At 56.1% G+C, this 20,199-nt stretch overlaps 1 protein-coding gene across 3 annotated transcripts; it reads left to right on the top strand.

Moving 5' to 3' along the window:
* The first annotated feature begins 4,126 nt into the window (after positions 1–4,126).
* On the top strand, positions 4,127–18,222 carry ARHGEF37 (Rho guanine nucleotide exchange factor 37). Of its 3 annotated transcripts, none has more exons than XM_054168509.1 (13): positions 4,127–4,231; positions 7,768–7,985; positions 8,356–8,479; positions 8,883–9,030; positions 9,913–10,112; positions 10,714–10,844; positions 11,423–11,527; positions 13,118–13,228; positions 14,413–14,742; positions 15,650–15,778; positions 16,145–16,340; positions 16,755–16,927; positions 17,300–18,222. In XM_054168509.1, the coding sequence occupies exons 2-13, from the start codon at positions 7,782–7,784 to the stop codon at positions 17,507–17,509; spliced, it is 2,061 nt and encodes a 686-aa protein (XP_054024484.1). In that variant the 5' UTR covers positions 4,127–4,231; positions 7,768–7,781; the 3' UTR covers positions 17,510–18,222. The 3 variants fall into 3 exon arrangements, with proteins under 3 accessions (XP_054024484.1, XP_054024483.1, XP_054024486.1); XM_054168508.1 differs by lacking the exon at positions 4,127–4,231 and adding an exon at positions 5,564–5,764; XM_054168511.1 differs by lacking the exons at positions 4,127–4,231; positions 16,145–16,340 and adding an exon at positions 5,564–5,764 and having other exon boundaries at positions 17,300–17,458.
* The last annotated feature ends 1,977 nt before the right edge of the window (positions 18,223–20,199 follow it).

Genomic DNA, 20,199 nt, shown 5'->3' with positions numbered 1-20,199 from the left:
ATGTGTCAGCCCCATCAGCACTGTCCTGCTAGGGATCTGCAGCCAGACCTCCTTTACTGCCAAGCAGCTTACCACCCCCAGCTCTCCATGACCTTCACTGTAGGCACCCAGTTCTCCCTACTTGATTGTTTATCTGCTCACAAACTGAAGTGGGATCCCAGGCATTAGGCTGCTCACCTGAAGAGGCTCTTGGCCATTGGCTTTCCCAGCCCACTGCATGAGGCTCTGAGGATGTCCACCCCTGCCCTGCTTCCTGGCAGTGCATGGAGCTGGTGGCTCACTGCAAGGTCTTTGCTTCAGGTGACCTTACTATGCTGTGGGCTAAGATTCTTGGGCTGGGTTTCTGCCTTCAGTAGTGAAACAAGCACAGGATGATCACTCTCTCGGGGGCTGCTGCTGTGTTTGCCTGTGGCGGCCTCCAGCCCTGTCACGGCAGAGGCACTCCCAGCTGCGTCACTGGAACAAGGGATACAGAGCCTGCCAACGAACTGGCTTGGCAGCTTCAAAGGGCTGCTCCTGCCTCCTTCCCACCCTCTGTTTCTCTTTCAAACAAGAGAACTCGGCTCCTGCAACATCTCCCATGCAGGCAGCAGCTATTTCAGTGACTCCAGAATAACCACTTTTGCAGGAATTTGCCTGGAGGAGCAGGTGCTGGTGGGACTCCAGAGGTACCTGATCCCAGAGGAGAAGGTGAATCTCGAGGGGCTGTGCCTCTGCTTGTCTTCTCGCGCCCTCACCATGTGCAGGAGAGCAACTGCACCCAAGGGTGGGGTGGGCAGTGGGCTGCCTGGGTGCCTGGGCACATGGGCGGCCCGGGGCAAAAGCGTGGTGTGGCGTGGTGTGCTGCTGGGAGGAGGCAGTGGAGCTCCAGCTCTGCGGGTGGGTGGTTGTAATGATTCGGCAGGAGCAGAAACTGTACCAAGTCAGGCAGGGAGATGATGTTGGTTTGATCAGTGGAAATGACTAATCAGCATAAACCACCAGAATTTTCTGAACTGTTCTTACTTTTCTCATGTCTCATTACCTCCCCACTCCAGGCAGAAGGTGCTTGGTGGCATGGTGCATCTGCCCTGTGGGATGCTTTGGGCATGGAGCTTTGTCACTGACACTGCCCTACTATGATGGGGCATTGGTGGTCCCAGCAGGGGCTGGACTGGTCTGGAGATATTTATTGTTTCTCTCAGAGCTGCAAGGTGCTGCAGTCTCCTCCATCCCTCCCTGGGACTCCTGCCCAGGTGTCCATGAACCATGCACACCTCTGTGTGCTGTTCAGCCATGGCTTTCCAGGCTGGGCCAGAGCAGAGGCTGGGACTAAGTGCCTGTCTTGTCCCCCATTAAGGGCTAAGTGCATGTGTCCTTGATGGGCAGGGGTGGAATGGGAGACCTTGCAGACTGCAGCCCTTACTAAATAACCTGTTTGTGGACTGGGTAATTATGGTCTCCAGCAAACTGCTATCCAGCAGCAGCAGATACACCCACAAGGAAAGCAGCCACCAGCATCCCTGCACTAATGTGAAGAAGAAAAGAATAAATATCAGTAGTGGTTGATTCTTTGAGCTTGAGATGGCAGAGGGCTCTCAGCAGAGCACTGCTTCACACTGGTTCTAAGAGAGCAGATGCTGGCCTGGGCACAAAGGCAGATACTTCTGCATTCAGTGCCCCCAGACCAGCATTTGGCTTTCTCCTTGAGCTATCCTCACCATCAGCTGATAGCAGGAGCATAGGACAGAGGGGTGAAATGCAGAGTCACTAGCCCTGAGAGAGAAATGGAGGTCTTGGGGTAAGAAAAACAATACTAGGCATCAGGACTTGATGGGAAGGACCACAGAGGCTGGTGCACATGAAGCTTCAAGCACTAAACTATGGATACAGGAGACTTGAGCTGGTGTAGCCTCAGAGAAGCCAAGAAGGGCTGAAGCCTCCTCCATGAAGAAGGTCTGCCTATGGTCCATAAATAGAAAGGCCCTCTTAGAAATAGAGCTGGCTCTTAATTTATTCCACTTGGATCAAATTCTATCTGCTTATTTTTAGGCTGTGCTCTGCCTTGTGCTGCAGACGGTGCCTCCCAGCCATGAGGCTGGAGCCTGCAGCTCCTCCACACCACTGGAGCTAACAAAATTTCTGCCTGCTTAGGAGCAGGCTCTCGGCAAAGCCTGGTAAGGTATGTTGATGGGACTGTCCCTAGCAGGTATGAACACTCTCCTTCCCTCCCACAGAGGATTTAAGCAGAGGTTATGTTAGCTGGGAAGGGAAGAAGGAAGCAATAGGAATGAGGATGGCCATCTCAGCAGAATGAAACCCTTCAGTTTCATGGGTGTTGGAGGCAAAGTCCACTTCCTACACCTGCAGTGTGGGAAGAAAGTTTGTGATTAGGACACACCTGCAAGCACATTCTGGAACTGCTATTTTTTCCCCCATGTTTTCATTTCCACCATGAACGGCTGATAGCAGCATGTGGTCACAAACTCCTTTCAAGACGGGAAAGAAATCCAAAGAACAGCAATAATGGAAAACATTAAATAGAGGAAATGTAACTTTCCTGTGCAAACATGCAGCTTGGAGTGGAACCCCTGCCTGCTGTTATTAAGCAGAGCCTGAACTGTTGTGCTTTCTTTGCGTGGCTGGAAGTTGTGTTTATTTTCTAAGCAAGCTCTGACTAACTCAAAGCTTATCTCTGGTGTGCTCCCAGAGAGCCCTCTGATGGCTTCAGCTTTCATCTGAACAGTTTGAGCTTTCAGGTTCTGAGTAGCTTGGAAAATTCTTGTTGACAGCAAATGGCTTTCAAGGAGCCAGCAGAAGTTCGGGGTGAGACATAGAGGGGTAATATTCACCTTCTTGGCTGAGATGATCCCTTCTTCCCGGATTGCTGCATGCACACTGGGCAGCTGCATGTTCCTGCCTGATCTTGGCTCAGGCAGCTGCAGCCTCCAGCCCTGCAAAGCTGCCCTCTTCTTGCTGCTGCTTTTAACACAATGCCTATTTTGAGCCAGAGCCCAGCACCATCAAGCAGGTGTTTCTCCAGCCTCTGGACTGGGCCTGTGGTTATCACACAGGGAGTGTCATGAAGTCCCCTGTCCCACCAGCAGCTTGGGGTCATTCTTTCTTTAAATACTGCCAGAAAAGAGCTGGCAGAGCACTCCTGCCCTAGTGGTGAGTATGAAGAGGACTGGGTGGTGCCGTGGAAGTTGTTCTGTGAGAATCATCCTGCAAAACCAGGTTTGCAATAGGTTACACAAACCTGGTCCTGTTGTGGGGCAAGTCAGTCTTGCCTCCTTGCCATCCTCCACAGCAGCTGCAGCATCCCACGTATGGCCCCCATGTGGTCTCATGCCCTGCCACTGCCTGCCAGGTTTCATGTTGGCAAGGTAGAAGTGCTGGCTGCCCACACGGGTGCTGATGCCAAGAGAGCCAGGGACAGCCCACGTCACTGGGACCCTTTAGCTTTGCTTAACCTGAGCCACAACGCCTCACCCTGCAGCACAAACAATTGTGTTCGACCAGCTGGCGCCTATCTCCTTTCCCCTTGTAAGGAGAGCCAGGCCAGGGCAGCCAGCCTGCTCTCACACCTCCCTGGGGAGGTGACAGCACTGTGACACTTCCCTGGTCCCTGACCCAGCCAGGCAAGCTGAACAGAGCTGCAGTAGCCCCAGCCCCGGAACTGGACACAAGGAGCATGGGGCCAGTGGCACAGCAGGAAGGTAACAGCTCACACCGAGAGAAGGAGTTGTCAGCTGCTCCCCACAGGGACTGACAGTGAGGCTATCCTGCAAGGAATCCACTGGAGCCAGGTTAACCAGCATCTGAGAAACTGAATTGGAATGGGAAATACGCCTGAGGCAGCACCCATAGTGTGAGCTGGCCGGGGTGGGGCAGGTAGTCAGCGATGCCAGCCCACTGTGCTGGCCCCAGTGGGGCAAGGATGATGTCTGAGGGGGGAACGCAGCCCTGCCAGCTTCTGCCAGCAGCTGTGGGAGTGTGGTTTGTGCCCTGGCATGATCAGTCACAAGATGCTGATGGGAGCAGAGTGATGGTGATGAGCTTCAAGGTGTGATGGCTTCATTGGACAGAGAAGTAAGAGGATGGAACTGGAGAACTGACATCTCTGTGATGCCAGCCCAAAGGCTGCCTGCCCAGGTGTTTTGCTGCTTCAGAAAGTGCCTGGGGGAGGACTGAATCTCTGCTGTCACCTGCAAGGGAAGAAGGACATCTGTGTTCTCAGGGCCACAGCCAGGTAAAACCCTCTCTACCCAGCCACGTGCAGATGACTCCCATGGGAACATGTCTCTCCATAAGTCCATGCTGGCATCAGCCTCTCATGAGGTGGCTTTACCCTGGCCACCCAGGACAAGGGATGTTGCTTTCTGTTGGCTTCTCCACTAAAGACCTGCCTAGGTGTTAGTGCTTCTGCCTTTTCACATCCCTGGCTCTTGCCATGTGGCTGCTCCTCTTAGCCATCTGCAACTGCTCCCCTGTGCTGCAGCATCCCTTCAGTGCAGGGACAAAGGTAGATGGTTTCATGCTCTTAGCTTGGGGTCCCCAGCTCAGCCCCACTGAGCTGCACTCACCCCCTCTGTGGGTGCAGGTGACAGGATGCAAGCCTGTGAGGAGACTAGCTTTAGACACAGACACCGCCTGTGACCTGTGTAAGTCACTGAAAGAGTCAAAGTCCTTTTAACTGTGAATTTTTTGGACATTGTAGACCAGCCTGGAAAAAACCAGGTGCTACCATCCCCTCCCTGTGGCCAGGCCGAGGAGGAGCTCCCAGCTGCGGGAGCCGGCTGCAGGTCAGCCTGTCTTTTCTCAATAGCTTGTTTATAAGGATGCAAACACTTCACAAGTGAAAAACAACTTCATGCCAAACATCCACCAGCTCCCAACGGCCCAATCGGTGCAACCACTTCCTTGGTTATGTTTTCGTTTCTGTCTGCTCTGAAGCCTTTTCTGTGACTGAGCAGCTGGGAAGCGATGGCATGCAGCTGGGGGCACTCCTGCCTGCGGGATAACGCTGGATGGGCTGTGGGAGCACCAGGGCACCATCCGGGCTCTCATGGCTAGCGCTGAGGTGGCAATGCACTGGGAGCCTGTAGCAAGGCCATATAAAGACACAGAGAACTTCATTTACAGCAGGAGTGAGCCACTGTATCCCCTGCTCCTCAGTCAGAGCTGCCACCCGGCACAGGCCACCAGGACCCTGGGGGCTGCTCTGCTGGGGGCTGTGCTGCCCCGTGGTTGGCGGGGGGGACACGGGAATGGAGGGATGGACACTGGGATGGACAAGGGGAAAAGAGGGGGCTGCGACTCCTCGATGGGTGCTAACAGACCCAGGTGCAGCACCTGGGGGCTAGCTCCTTTGGCAGATGACAGGCTCCCACCGCCCCACTGCCGCAGCAATTCCCTCGGCTCGCTTTCCCTAGCCCCCCTCTCTCCCAGCTCTGCCTGCCAGCGGAGGCGGCGAACAGCCGCTGCCAGCCCTGCTGCCTGGCCGGCCGCCAGCCCTCCGCCGCCGCGGGCTTGCGCAGGGACCGCGCCGCCGCTCGCCTGACCGCCGCTGCCCGCCCGCGGCCCCGCTCCCTGAGCTGGGTGCGAGCAGGGGGCCGACACCCCCCGGCAGCAGCTCCCCCTGCCGCGGTCTCGCCTGCCCTGCCCACGCCGGCCGTGCCACCCTGCTGCGGCGCCGAGTGTTTATCATTAACTGCCCGCAGGCGGCAGGAGCGCGGCTGCAGCCGGGCGCAGCTCCCCGGCACCGGCCGCTGCCTCTCCGCAGGTAGGAGCAGGGCGTTCGGGACGCGGAGGTGACGCGGGGGGGGGGGGCAGGGGGCGGAGGGGTGGCACTGCGCTGGGAGCTGCGGGCCCTAAGCCGGCCCCGCCGCATCCCCTGGTGCGGGTTGCGGGGTGCTGGCTGGGGGTGCTGCCTGTCCCTGCTTTATGGACAGGAATGCTGGGAGCCACCGAGGCGACAGTGACATGGCAAATGCAGACAGCTGGGGAATGAAACCTGCTCCTGCTCTCCCTGCCTGATCCAGCACTGCCCACAAATACTTCATTTTCATTTCCCCTGTGGTTCCCCTGTTCTGCTGATGTTTCAGGCCAGGGGGGTGAGAGGAGGGAAAGAGGTTTCCTCAACTTGGGGACAACCTCCTAAAGCAGTTACATGCTCTGGGGGATGCTGCTGAAGCAAGCAGTGACATCTCAGTGCCAGCATGACCCTGAGCTGCAGGATATCTCTCACATCTCTCACTTTACTCTTGCCTTTACTGCAGCGCTGCCTCTGAGTGAGGATTTCGCTGTCAGTTGCTGGCAGAGGACACTAGGCCTATCCAACAGTCCATGATGAACATCCATCTGTCTGGAAGCTTCTGAGACACCCAAAGGGGCACAGGAGAGTGTTTCCTACTCCCTGTGTCTGGCAGGGGCCAATGCCATGCCATAGGCAGGGGCAGCAGTCAAATCCACAGGAATGACAGCTGGCAGGGTAACATGAAGGCACGTGAAGGTCCCATACCTTCTCACGTGCACTTTCTTGCTGTGCCAAGCCCAGCTCCCCTCCAGTGCAGCAGTAGACATGCACCAGGCAGTGACATTCACCCAGCCTGGTGCTTGCAATTGCATCACCTGCTTGGTTAGCTGGACACATTCCCAAGTGGAGACTTGGGCTGTCCTGTCCGCCCCTCTCCCTGCTCCCTCTGCAGGTGCCAGAAGTGGGGCTCTGGCATGTCACGGGCTGGTTGACAGTCAGGTATGCAGATTGGCACTGGTTGGGCAAATGACAGAGCCAGTGCTGCCTTCCCTCTGCTGCTGCTTGTGCTGCCTTGCTTTTATCGTACTGAGCCACCTCCTCCACAGGCTCCACTGACAGGCCACCTGGCAGCATCCCTGCCCCGGCCAGGGCCTGGACTCAGCTGGGCTGTGTGCTGGGCTGGCGTGGGCTGTGCTGTGTCTCTCTCTCAAGGCCTCTTGTCTGGGACCAAGCACTATCCATGATGCTTTGGGAGCTGCTCCATCCTCCTCAGTATCAGTCAGAGCAGAGGGTGTTTCCCAAGCAGGAAATTGCATGAATCAGCTCTGAGTTTTCTTGCTCTCCACAGGCAGAGGGGAGAGAGGAGTAGGCTGTTCTGGGCAGGGCACAGGCATTGAGCACTGGGGGCTGCATCTCTGGCAGAGGTGCCCAAGGCTTTGCCTGCTTCTCCCCCATCCCTATCACTTGTAAATCATCTCTCCCTGCCACAGAAGAGTCTTGTTTGAGCGCTGCAGAAACATTCTTTGTACTTTGAATAGGACTCTTGAAGGCAAGGCAGCATGCCAGGTGCCAGCAGCTAAGGCGGGGAGGGCACAGCTAGCCCTGGCAGCAAGGAGTGGGAGTAGAGGTGGCAAACTCCAATGTGCTTCTGGGAACCAGCACCTGCACAGTCCTGGTGATGGGCAAGTGCTGCTGGGCCCCTGCCTGCAACTGGGGCTTCCCTTCCCTACATGTGCTGCTGGAATTTGGGCATGTGTGTGTGTGTCATGTCCCTGCCTGCCACACATGGGTGTCTGCCCTCCATAGCCAGCCCACTCCTGGTTTGCAGGGCTTTATTGGGTTGTGGTTTTATAAAATGACACCTCCCTTGTAAATGCAGATGGCTTGAGTGTCCTTGGGGATGTGCTGGGAGTAGCCCCAGCACAGGGGAGTGAGGGAACATGGGCACTGATGTGAATTGAGCACCAGAACACCGGTCCTGGGGCTGCCCTTGTTACAGTCTGTCCCTAACCCTCTGCCACCCCCTGCAGAGTGTTATGCTGAGATGGCAAGCGCCCATGGGGCAGAGCCTGATGCCGAGGACACAACTGAGACCAAGGAGACCGTCTGTGAGGAGGTGGTACCTTGTGCCAAAATGGAGCTGAACCAGCGGCTGGCTGTGGAGGAGCTCATCACCACTGAGGCCAGTTATGTCCACAACATCCAGTTCTGTGTGCTGGACATCCGGGCACATCTCCAGAAAAAGCAGGTGAGAGGGGGTACATCCCCCCACCCAGGGGCTGTAGACTGTAGGGTGAATCTGTCAGGAGCTGCAAGATGCCAGAATCACTGTAGGGAGGTCACCTTGTACTCACCTTCCACCTTCCTCAGCTTCCCATCATCAGCCGAGGTCTTAGGTTGGATGAATGGTAGTTTTGACCCAGGATAGCTTTAACCCTGCAGCTGTCACGTGTGAAAAAACTCATTGCCCCACTTGGGAGTACAGTCAGGTCTCAGCATCCCTAATGACTCCTGAAACAGAACATTGTTCCATCTCCTTGGGTGTTGCATGGGGTAACACATGGTTCACTTCTGTCTTACGTATCTGACTTACCCTAAGGCATCTTTGTTCCCTTTAGCTGCCTGATCTTGACCTGGAAGGACTCTTCTCTAACATCGATGACATCCTTCATGTCTCCAGACGGTTTCTGAAGGGTCTTGAGGCCACAGCCACCCAGGAGCACGAGCAACTGCTCTGCATCAGTAAGTGGTGCAGTGCTGAGGGCTGACCCACAATTACCCATGCCTTTGCTGGTGCTGGCAGTGCCACTGCCTGGTGCCATGCACGAATGCAGCCCTCAGCCCACTTGCCCTGACGCCTCCTGCACCTCACTTAGCTGCTGCTTGCACACCACCATCCACAAGCAGCCACCCCTGTCCATTTCACAGGGGCAAAGACAGACCTACCCAGCCTTTAGAAAATGAGGGGGGAACAGGATAGCATCGTGCCCAGCTTAGCTGAGGTGCACAGGGTGCAGAGAACTGCACTGGCAGGTTTGACTGGAGCTACTTTGCCAGATCCATCCTTCCAGCAGGCTGCAGATACCTCCACCTTTCTGAGGACATATGAAGGACCATCTTTTCCAGCCTCACTCTCCTTTCCCAGGCACCCTGTTCCAGGAGTTCAAGGAAGAGATGGAGATCGTCTACAAGATCTACTGTGCCAGCTATGATCATGCCCTCCTGCTGGTGGAGAGCTACCACAAGAACCCCAGGCTGCAGGAAGAGATCTTGGAGACCCTGAATGCAACAGTGTAGGTACCTGCTGCTGAGGCTACCACCTCCCTCTCTCTGTTATAGGTACTGGTCTTTCCCTTCTCCTCTGTGGACAAGCTGCCTGCATGAGTACATGCTACCAGGCTGAGTCTAGTATCATGGCCATCACCATTGTGGCATTGCCAGTTGTAATCTCTGGCACATCTTTGGCACCATTTACTAAAGGGGCACTGCAGGTTTGTGGTCTTTTATCACGGACCCCAAAACAAGGGATAGGGTGGCAGCCACAGCTCCTGCCAGCTCAACAGCCCAAGAGGCTGTGCCCACAGAAGGCACACGTTCCCCAGCTTGACCAGAGAGACCTCAGGGGACCTCCCAAACTCCTCATGAACTGTCAAGAGTGTCACAAACATGGTTTGGACCAGACGAAGCAGGAGTGGCAGCAAAGGAGCTGCTGGGATTTGCTGCTGTTCAAGAGCACAGATGTTGTGTCTCCCAAAGGAGGATGCCTTGGGTGTGGGTAGAAGGGGAGTCCTGCCTGCAGCCTGCCTGCAGTTTGCTTTGCCCTCACTCTCCCTCCCTGTTGCCACTGGAGCCGATCTCGTGCCTCCCAGCTAGACAAGGGCAGCACTGTTCAGGAGGGCAGGGCACTTGCCCGGGGCTGGCACTGCCTGCGGGGATGGCATCCCACTGCCAGCACTCCCTGGGTGGGTGGCTCTGCAGCTGGCAGGGGACAGGGGTTCGCAGCCAGGAATCTCTCGTGGCTTCACAGCTCCTGTGTGGGTCCAAGGCACCAAAATTCCCCTGTGGCTGAAGAGGGGCTGCTGTCTCCCCAAAATGCTCTCAGAGAAGCTGGGAGGAGTGGTGGGGCAGGCAAGCAGCCCTCCATGCCATCCTTGAGCAATTCTGCTCTCCATCAGGCCTCACACAGGTGCATCGGACCTCAGCTTCTTCCTGGTGATGCCGGTGCAGAGGGTCACCAAATACCCACTGCTGCTGGGGAAGATCCTGGAGAACACTCCTACCAGTGCCAGCGCCTACCCGGCCCTGCAGGCAGCTGTCCGAGCTATGCTGCAAGTCAATGCCAATATAAACGAGTACAAACGGCACAGAGAAGTAGGTGAGTGGGCAGAGGGCATGGCACAGGCAGGGAGCATGGTAAAGGCACGGGACATGGTGTCTGGGAAGAGCCATCCCAGCCCCAGCAGTCTGCTCTTGGTATTGCATTAATTCTCACTTAAGCCACTTAAGAGCTTTCTTGCCCTCCACCCATCCTGCCTGGTGGAGCTGCAGACTCCTGCAGGCAGCTCCTGGCACGGTGCAGCCAGCTCTGGGCACTGCTCTGATCCTGAAAATGCCACTCTGGGCAAGGCTGGAGGCTGCAGGAGCAGGGTGGCATGGGGGGCACTACGCACAAAACCAGTCTCTCTGCATTCCTGGAGCTGGGGAACAGAGAGGAAAAGTCCTGACCTCGGGACAGGAGAAGTCAAACTCCCCACAAACAGCAGCTCCCTCTTCTTTTCTGGTTTTCACAGCACTTTTCCCCCAGGCTGCCCTTCTCTGATGTGGTTGTACTTAGCCTGTTGATCACAGCTTGCCATCCCTGGGGCTGTCGCTGCTGCCCGCCTGTGTTGCCCGCTCAGGCTGCTTGAGGAGGTTGCCTTCAAGCTTATTGTTCTTATCTTTTCCCTTCCCACCCTGTGTGCCCCCGCCCGAGGCAGCAACCAAATACAACAAGGCTGAGCAGCTGACGCTGCGGGAGCGCCTGGCGCGCCTCAACACGCACTCCATCGCCAAGAAGACCACACGGCTGAGCCGGCTGCTCATGCAGGAGGCTGGCATCGTGGCCAAGGTGAGCACCCCGCGCTCCGCCTCCCGGAGACCTGCTGCCTCGGCTTGGTCGTTTCTGGAGCTTTCCGCCCTCTCCCGAGAGCTTTTCCCGCGGCGGGAGCGCGGGGCCGAGGCGGTGCGGCCGATGCTGACACCCAGCGGCTCTCGCTGTCGCAGGAGCCGCAGCCGCGCTGCCGGGACGCTTGAGCACGGCTCCAGTCCGGGCCAGCAGAGCGGGAGGGACGCAGGTGCACACCTTGCTTCCTGCCTCAGAGCACTGCAGGGGCGTGCTTCGGCCTCGCCCCTCTCCCCCTTCCCCCAGAGTATCCACAGGATTCTCAGGCACTCCTGGGAAAGGAAAGATCCTCGTGTTCTCCAGCATCACAACCACACCAAAAGCCCCCTTTCTCCATGCATCCCAAGAATTCTAGATCTTGGCACTTTTCAGACTCCCAGAGCATCCTGGGGTCTTTCCTGCCTGTCCCCAGCACTGTGAACTTTAAGCAAGTGCCTGACTAGTACACAGTGAGAGGCATCAGCGCTGCCTGAGGCATTGCCTGGCCTGCCCGTGCTGGGGATAAGCTGCCCCTTGCTTTACAGACAGAGGACAGAGAGTATGATGACCTGGAGGAGAAGTTCCAGTGTGTGGTCTCCAGCGTGGCTGTGCTGAAGGAAAATGTGGCATCCTACCTGGGCCATCTAGAGGTAAATCCTGATAACATGTAGGGGGGTTGGCCCAGATCTCAGAATCCTTTCTTGGGTTGCAGAATACTTCCAAGCCCTATTGAAAGCAGTGTCAGTTGGGGTGGTTCAGTGCCTTGCCTTTCTCAGCTAAAGATGTGTCAGGGGATCACTCAGATCCAGCAGAGCTTAAAACAAAGTCAAGGCTTTGTTGACACAGTCTGAGCTGGGTGTCATTTGAGACTAATCAGTCCTTAAACTGATCATTATTTCATGGCATTAAGTAGCTGAGAAGGCTAAGTGCTGTTCAGCCTGGGAATTCTTGCATAACTGCTTTAAGGCAGAAGTGTTTCCAAATCAAGGAAACAGCAAGATTCCCTTCTGAAACAACCTGGTGGAGTAGCTGCTCTGATTTTCTCAGGGAAATCCCTTGGAGCATTTGAGGGAAGTGAAAGTATGAGCAATGGCAAAACCTGAAATCCCCAGACACTGTTACCAGGAAAGTCTCAGGAAATGGCAGAGGGTTCAGAAAGCAGCAATTCAAGGGCTGGAAAGACCTTGGCATGAAAGTACTGACAAGGGCTCCCCAAATAGGACTGGGAAGGAGGACAAGGGGACAGAGAGACTCCCTGTAGGGCAAAACATGGGGGAAATTTTGATTAGAATAGAAAACATGAGGATGGCAATCTGTAGGACACTGAGATGTGGCATCAGCTAGCACAACAGGGTATGACCATTCCTTGGGACATCAAGTGCTCCTCGGGACATGGTCCCATTGAGCAGACACAGCTTGGCCTCTCTTTGCTCTGACTGGCAGTTGCCCTCACCACAATCAGTGGCAAATTTTGGTTTGTAGAAGATCATCTCATCTACCTCTGCTTGTGTAAGCTTGCAGCAAAGCACTCAGGTCTCAGAGCTGTCCCCAGCTCTTCAAAGGATCAGTTCCTTTCCCTTTTAGATGCCCCTCTCCAGTCCCTCCTGTGGCAAGGAAGACTACAAAGGAGGCAAGGAGGACTACAGAGGAAAGGTCTCCTAAATGTGACCACATGTAAAAAGACAGGATTTAGGACAGAGATCAGGGCATTCTTAGAGGCCCATGGCAGCCACAGTTGATGAGAATCAAACTGCCCCTGCTGCTCGAGGACTGACTACAGGAGTAGTGCTCCAAGGGGCAGTGAAACTGAGCCCAGGATTCCCTTGACACCAGAGCCAGGCTGGGGTCTGGGAATTTGGTGCTTTTTTCTCTTTTTTTGTGATTCAAAATCTGTCTTCTGGCAGGAAGGAAACTGCTGCCCACAGTGTTAACATTAGAGCAAAGCCACTCAAAGCAGAGGAGCATCTACCCAAGCCATCCCTAGCTACTTGCCTTTCTCACCAGTCTCACTCTCCAGGCAGAGCTGGTGGGAAGATTTTGTACACAAATAGAAGAAACTCCATGGAGCTCCCGGGCTTACAGACAGGAGTAGCCCAGAGTATCAGTTCCACTAGGCTGCTACACAGAGCACCCAAGCTGGGGCATTGGCACGTCTCTGGGAACACAGGCATGGGTTACAAAAGGTTAGCTAGTGTTGGGCAGCTTCTGCAGGTCAAGTCTGATGGCTTTCTCCCTTTCAGGCGTTCCTGTTGCCCACCCCACACAAGTGTGATCTGCAGATTGACGAAGGGCCTGCCCAGCAGTACCACCGCTTGGCAGAGTATCTCCATTGCACTGTTTTCCCCGAGTTTGTGAGTGCTCCTTCCCTCTATATCTCCTTCAGGGTCACAGCCAAGCATTGCTCTCAGACTTTCTGCCAGGGTACAGCAGAGGCTGGTTCCAACACATGGCAGCCAACAGCTGAGAGGGACCCAAGAGCAGGCAGCATCTTCACCAACAAGCACAGTCCCATGAGGCTTGAACACAGAGTCAGGTAACAGGGTCTGTCAGCAGCCTGAGACACATGAATTGAAGAACCATCTCCGTGGCCCATCCAGGAAACACAAGGAGACATGGCTAGAGCACACCTCTAAAGTCCATCCAGGGCTGGAGACAAGCTGCAGTGTCCATCTGAAGGGTCGGTCCAGGAGCTGAGCTGCATACAGCAGAGGTCCAAGTTTCACCCAGGAGGTAGAGGCAGAAACCATCTCACACATAGCAATGCTTGAGTAGCAGCTGGAGGCCCTTAAATGGGCTGTGGGTAGGGGTGTGAGTGGAGGTCTCAAGCGAGGCTGCTCTGGGCCATTGAAAACTTTGTTCCTTCGGGGCCCTGTTGTGTTCACAGCCAGCCATGCAGACAGGTGGGGAACCAGGTGTGCTGTTTATTTGACTCACACAAGGTGTTTGCCACCAAACCTCAGTCTAACCTACCCACGCCTTGTGGGCATCCATACTTGCCTCTGGGAGCCCAAGGGCACACCATGGTCTCCTTCCACCACCCCTGCCTGCTTCTGCAGGACTTCCTCTTGGGGTGGTGAATGCAGTCAGGAAGGTTTCCTGAGCAGTGAAGAGTGGGGCTGGCCACTCTGAGCCCTACACTGGGATGCCAGTGTCCCAGGGAGTGCCATCATGGGGAGGGAGGGCAGCTATGCAGGATAACTACTCAGACCTTGGGGTGAGGGACTCCATCAAACTAGGGTGCTATGACCTGCATGGGGCAGTCAGTGCAGAACTTTCTTTGGCCCGTGGGACCTTGTGCCTGAGGGTTCCACCTGAGAATCTGCATGGAATAGCAGCATGCATGACCGTTCTCTACCAGGGGGTTGCTTTGGTCAGCACCTTATGTGCCTTCAGGGAAAGGTATCTCAGATGCTCCCCACTCCACACAAGCCCTTCAACAGGTCCAGGAGCCTCTTCTCCTGTGTCAGACAGTGCCTTGTGCAGACAGCTGAGCTGTCTGAGGGGCTCACGTCAAGATCTGTGTTGCACCCCACAGAAGCGACGGCTGGACAGGCTGGTTTGCCAGCCCCTCTGCAGCCTCTCAGACATGCTGGTGGGGCCACAACAGCTGATCAAGAAGCGCCTGGACAAGCTGCTGGACTATGAGGAGATTCAGGAGAGGAAGAGTGAGATGGGCAGTGTGACGTACGACGAGGAGGCAGCCATGAACACCTACCTTGCCATCAATTCCCTGCTCGTGGCTGAGCTTCCACGGTTCAACCAGGTGGCTCTAGAGCTCCTGGGACAGATTCTGTGCTCCTTCAGTGTCCTGCAACAGGACTTGGCTGCCCAGGTCCTGCAACAGGCAGAAAAGGAGCTAGAGCAGGTGAGACTGTCCCTTCGGTGTGTGCTATACCTGATGAGCCAGATCTACCTTTTCCAGGTTTGGAACTTCACTTGGATGTCAGGCCACTGAAGGCTTGCTGTAGCCCAAGCCTGCCCTTGCAGACACAGCTCCCTTGCCTAACATTCCTAAGTTATCTCTCCTCCACCTTGGCCTGTGGAAAGCCAAACTGTCTCTTCTTCGCTCCTAGCAACTGTCCTGCTTTGAGGATAGCACTGGTAACTCATTGATGTGCTGCATGAGAGATGAGTGTTAATTCTGAGCTCCCAAGAGCTCTGTGCTGGGAAGCCAAGGAAGAGAGAGAGAGCTCCTGGTCTCAGGACAAAGCATCCCTCAAACCTCCATCCCCTGGGAGATATCTCTCAGGACCCCCCACTGCACAGCACTCTTTGAGCCTGACATTTGCAAATGTGGTGGGTCAGGCCAGTCCAGAGTCCTGGGGCAGAGCAGGGCCCTGGCCTGGCCTGTGACAAATGAGAACAAGCAGCAGCAGTGTGGAGGTATCTTCTCAGGCACCTGCTCATACATAGTCACGAGGGTGGATTCCCCTTGCTCGGTCTGGGATGCTTACACTGCAGGCATCTACCCCCAGAACTACATCTACCTGTCACCCTTTTTAGTCAGATGGGACAAACTGTGGGCTTGGGACAACAGAGCAGGTCCCAGGGACTGCTGCAGTGGGCTGGGTACAGCCCAAGAGCCTGGTGTGTGACTGCCCTACCCAGGGCATGTGACTCAAAGCCAAAGAGCAGTTCCCCTTGCATCTTTAGTGACAAGGTCTGTTCTCTTGCTTTCTCACCTCTCTTTTTCCTGATCCTTTTCTTTTGACACTGCCCACAGTGTTTCCTCTCCTCAGGGCCCTTTCTGATCTCAGGGTCTGTCTTCACAGATGCCCCACAGCCACATGCCTCTGCCCAGTTTCAGGAAGATGGTGAAAGACACATTGGAGCAGTCTGGTGCTCAGCTCCGTACCTTCTGCAAGACATTTGAGACTGTCACTCCGAGCCCTATGGCACAGGTAGGAGCTGGGAAGGGGGTTTCTCAGTCCAGCTGAAGGAAGAGCTAGGACTGTGGCTCCCCAGTGCAGAACATTTCCTTGAGGGGCAGGCTGGCTCAGAAAGTGGCACAGGGGTTGACACAGGCACAATATTTCCCCTAAGACTTGGACAGCACCTGGCTGGAAATAACCGGGGATGAAATAGTTTCATTTCTTCTGGTTCTGGACACTTGTCTCCAAACAAGGTACAGGAGACAGTGTGAAGGAGTTTCTCCCCTAACCTCTCACTGGGATGTGATCCTGCATAAAGGTGAGCACATGTACTTGGAGGGCCTCAGTGTCCCCCTTGTTTCATCAAGTGCTCTTGTGTCTTTTGCTCCCCACTAGCCTCTGAACCCTGCTGAGGAGCGGAAGGTCCTTTCGCTTGTGAGCAAGCATGGCCCAGACAAACTTTACCAAGTGACAAGCAACATCAGTGGCAGCAAAGACTTGGACCTGACCTTGCACAAGGGACAAATTGTAGCTTTGCTGCAAAGTGTGGACACTAAGGGGAACACGAACAGATGGCTGGTGGATGCTGGAGGTATTGTGAGCACTATGGGAAGCCTCTCCTGGCCTCAGCACCAGGGTCAGAAACCAAATCCAGAACACTTCCTCCTCTTGGATGAAGCAGCAGGCCATTGCCTCCAGGGTCCTCCCTCTCAGGGTTTGCTCAGCCCAAACCCACCTCTGCCTTGCCAGCTGCACCCATAGCCATTTGCTGTAAAGTTCAGGTTTCCACATGAGGGAGCACTTGTGGCTCATCATGGCTGAAAAAGGAAAACCCCATGCACATAGCAATGTCTTGAAACCCCTTTTGGGGGGAGGTGTTACTGGATGTCTCCCAGTGATGGATCAGTGTGAACAGTGCTGCTCTGCTCAGCCAAGTTACCATTCCTCTCTCCTCCATGAGCCAGGCAACAGGACCTCATGACCTGTGTGTGTGCATGTCCTCCAGGTCCCCGAGGGTTTGTACCTGCTGGAAAACTCCAGCCCTATTGCCCAGTACAAGGCCAGCAGCCTGGGATGCAGGTGCAAGAGCTGGAAAGCAGCACAGAGAGAAGGCGACATTTGTACGTGTTACCTGAAGCTCCCAAGCCCCAGGTGGCCACCTTCACCCCAGCTTTCCAGGTGAGAGTGGGGACACCCCAGAGCCATTCTTAGCCATCCCACCAACTCCATGCTAGTTGCTGTGCTTGCATTGTGGGGGTGGGAAGGTGGACCTGCTTTTCCAGCACACAGGTGGTCACACGTGTGCAGCCCTTTGCCTGGCAGGAGAGTATCACAACCCCTGGTGTCTGCCTTGCTGGGATCTAGGGTGGACAGAGCAAGAGAACTGTGCTTGGTGGGATCCCCTGTGTCACTCCCTTGATGGTAGTACTGGGCTGGCCCCTTGGAAATTACTTCCATGTCTCCTTTAAGTCCTGCCCTGCCATGTATGTCTTTTCTGCCTTTGGCTCTTGCCTCCAGCAAGGGATTCCTCCCTCCTTCTGCCTTTTTCAGGTGGTTGCTGGCTTCTCCTTCACAGCCAGGAGTCCGCAGGAGGTGAGCCTCCAGGCAGGGCAGCCTGTGGTGGTGCTGGAGCCACATGACAAGAAAGGGAGCAAGGAATGGAGCCTGGTGGAAGTGAATGGCCAGAAGGGCTATGTGCCCTCCAGCTACCTGGTGACCATCCCCATGCAAGAGCCCATGGGCTGGAGCTTGCCTGTGTGAGCGTGGCCAGCCCGCACCTAGGGGCACAGGCCTCATCGGATGAGAGCTATCTGCTTGGCACCTGACAGCTGACCATGGGAGATGCTGGAGCAGGGTGGTTGTGGTGGCCCCAGGCTTAGAAAGTGGTGGGAAGCAGCTGGCAGAACACAGACCAGGGGATGTAGATGCAGGGGACACCAGTCAGTAAGGTGTTATGATGGGGAGGTGTGATGATGCTATGTCCCACAAAGGAAAGGAGTATGAGAGAGTGAGGGCAGGTGGCTGCAGTTTTCCAGGGACTTTCTGAAAACCATGCCAGTGACAAAAATGTCCCTGGGGTGATAAGACAGCATTGTTCCCAATTACATCAGGATAGAGCTGCAAAGGGTGCAGTGCTGCAGAGTGCTGGTGTGAATGCAGAGTGAAGTGGAGCAGCTCCTCACCAGGGTGTCACACCTGTCTGGGTCCACGCCCTGGTGTGCCATTGTGGTCCCTTTGGTAGTGCAGCCTTCATGTGCTGCCAAAGGTCTCGACAGCGTCAGGGATGGGCGGTGGTGGGCCGGGGCCCTCCCCAGCTCTCCTGGCCACTAAGCACGGCTCCTGGTGTCCACCCGCAGCGCAGCGAGGCTGATGCCACCGAGCCATTCCCGCGGCACTTGGCGCTGTGATGACGCGCAGCGCTGTGTACGCCGCCCGCGCTGTTCCGTGTGACCCTGTGCTGACATTATAATATATTTCGCTGTCTCTGTGCCCCTTCTGTGCCGATGGTTCCCCCCCCCCCGCCCCGACTCGGAGCCGTGCCAGCCCAGCGCGGTGGCAGGTCGGCCACGAGGTGGCAGAGCCGCCCGCCCGGCGCCTCGGCGGGGCGCTGGGAGCGCTGGTGCGGGGCGCTGGGAGCGCTGGTGCGGGGCGCTGCTTCGGGGCACCGGGAGCACTGCCTCAGGGCCCTGGGAGCGCTAGTGCGGGACGCTGGGAGGCTGCGGAGCAGCGGCGGGATCACAGGATGGTTTGGCGTGGAAAAGACCTTCGAGATCATCCGGTCCGAGGCGATCTGTGCGCTGTTTCCCTCCCAGCCCGTGCCGCTTGGGGCTCAGAACCGCCAGCACAGCTACCGTGCCTCTACCTTGTCCCCATGGCCGACCCACACGAACCTGCAGCGGTTTGACACACGTCTGCTCCCCATGCACAGGCCCCATGCAGCAGGTTTTGGAGAGAACTAACCCGAGTCTGTCGATCCCTGATCCAGGCTTTGATCTGGGGACAGAGACAGTGCTCCCTGCCTCCCCTGCTGGAGGCATCACAGCTCTGTGCCTCAGTTTCCCCATGGCTTGCACCTATGCTGTGCTGTTACATGATGCTGATGGAGCTCAGGGCAAGGAGCTGTGCTCACGGCATCACTGGCAGGGCATCCGAGGGAAATTCAGCACCTGCTGGCTGCAGCCCTCAGAGACCGGCACGATGCTCCCTCCACAGGAGAGTTCCACCTGTGGTACCGTGATGCCCAGCCCTTGCGCATCACAGGCAGTGAAGCATGGAGGCAACCGCCAGGGCAGCAGCCTGGCGTCGTCCTGGCTGCCCTGGGCACCTGCTGCTTCCTGCATCAAAGGTGCAACGGCCTGGCAGGCGAGCACTGGCACGCCGACTCCTGTGCCCTGCCCAGCAGCGAGGCAGCATGCTCGGCCCCCCACAGGCTGCCTGCGGGATGGTGGCTGGGTGCGGGTTCTTCTGGTGCTGCGCTGTGGCTGCAGGCTGGGCAAGGGGGCAGAGCTGCCATGTCCTCACACAAGCTTGTACCATGTGAGGAGGGACAGGGTGGGTGCCAGACAAGTGGGGACAGTGCTCAGCTGTGGCTCTGCTTTCACTGTGAACCCCACACATGGGTTCAGGTGTCTGGTTTGGGGCAGAGCTGCTTGTGGGGCTCACCCGCTTTTGTACATTCAGGGTCTTGAGAACTTATCTATGGGGAGGCTTGCTGCCTCCACCCAGGAGCAATTGAAAGCCCTGAGTAAATGCTCACCCATATGAAACCTTGGAGGTGACAGCAGCACTGGAGCTGGGGATATTGCCTAGGGATGGTCCCAGACTGGGGAGAGGCCAATGGACTTCTTGGGACAGGAAAGTGGGCAGCCATGGGGGATGAGGGGCACTGTGCATAGGCTGTTTCTGAGAGTCAGTCACTCAGCCCTGGCCCTGCAGCAGCAGGGCTCACACCTCCAGCTCACTGCTGATGGCTCCTCCGTACTTTTCCGTTCCTAATCAAATCACATCAGGTCGGATTTCCCTCCCAAGCTGCCTTCCTGCCAGCACAGCGGGGCACAGAAGCAATCAGCCCCACACCAGCACAGGCAACTGCAGGAGTTAGCAGCTCAGTCAGGGCCTGCTCTGCAGCCTGCAGGTGCCCAGGACCCTTCAGAGGGTGAAAGGTAACAGTAGAACAAGGAGCTCCAAGAAGCTGCTGTTGCCTCTGCCCTGATCTGCCCACTAGAAGGCGACCTGTGGTGGGCAGGACTTGACAGGCAGCTTATAAAACCGGTTGGGCTTTCTCTGTCCCACTCCCCAGGACTCTGGATTTCATGTGCTCTGAAGCAATAGCTCCCCTTTCTCTCCTTCCACCCACCACCAGCGCTGCCTGTGGGTCAGGGCTGGCTAGAAGAAGCTCTTTCCCCTGCCTGCAATCAGCATAGGGGATGCAGGCTGTTGTGAGGTGTCCT

Source organism: Dryobates pubescens, chromosome 16, assembly GCF_014839835.1.
Source record: "Dryobates pubescens isolate bDryPub1 chromosome 16, bDryPub1.pri, whole genome shotgun sequence".
Taxonomy (NCBI): Eukaryota; Metazoa; Chordata; class Aves; order Piciformes; family Picidae; genus Dryobates; species Dryobates pubescens.
The sequence above is the reverse complement of the archived record's forward strand: the minus strand, read 5'-3'. Positions and strand labels throughout refer to the sequence as shown.

Bases quoted from the DNA above. Each gene is read 5' to 3' on its own strand.
- ARHGEF37 (XM_054168509.1), top strand. From the start codon at position 7,782: ATGGCAAGCGCCCATGGGGCAGAGCCTGATGCCGAGGACACAACTGAG. The intron at 11,528-13,117 runs GTAAATCCTGAT...TCTCCCTTTCAG, and splicing joins CCTACCTGGGCCATCTAGAG to GCGTTCCTGTTGCCCACCCC. The intron at 16,341-16,754 runs GTATTGTGAGCA...CATGTCCTCCAG, and splicing joins ATGGCTGGTGGATGCTGGAG to GTCCCCGAGGGTTTGTACCT.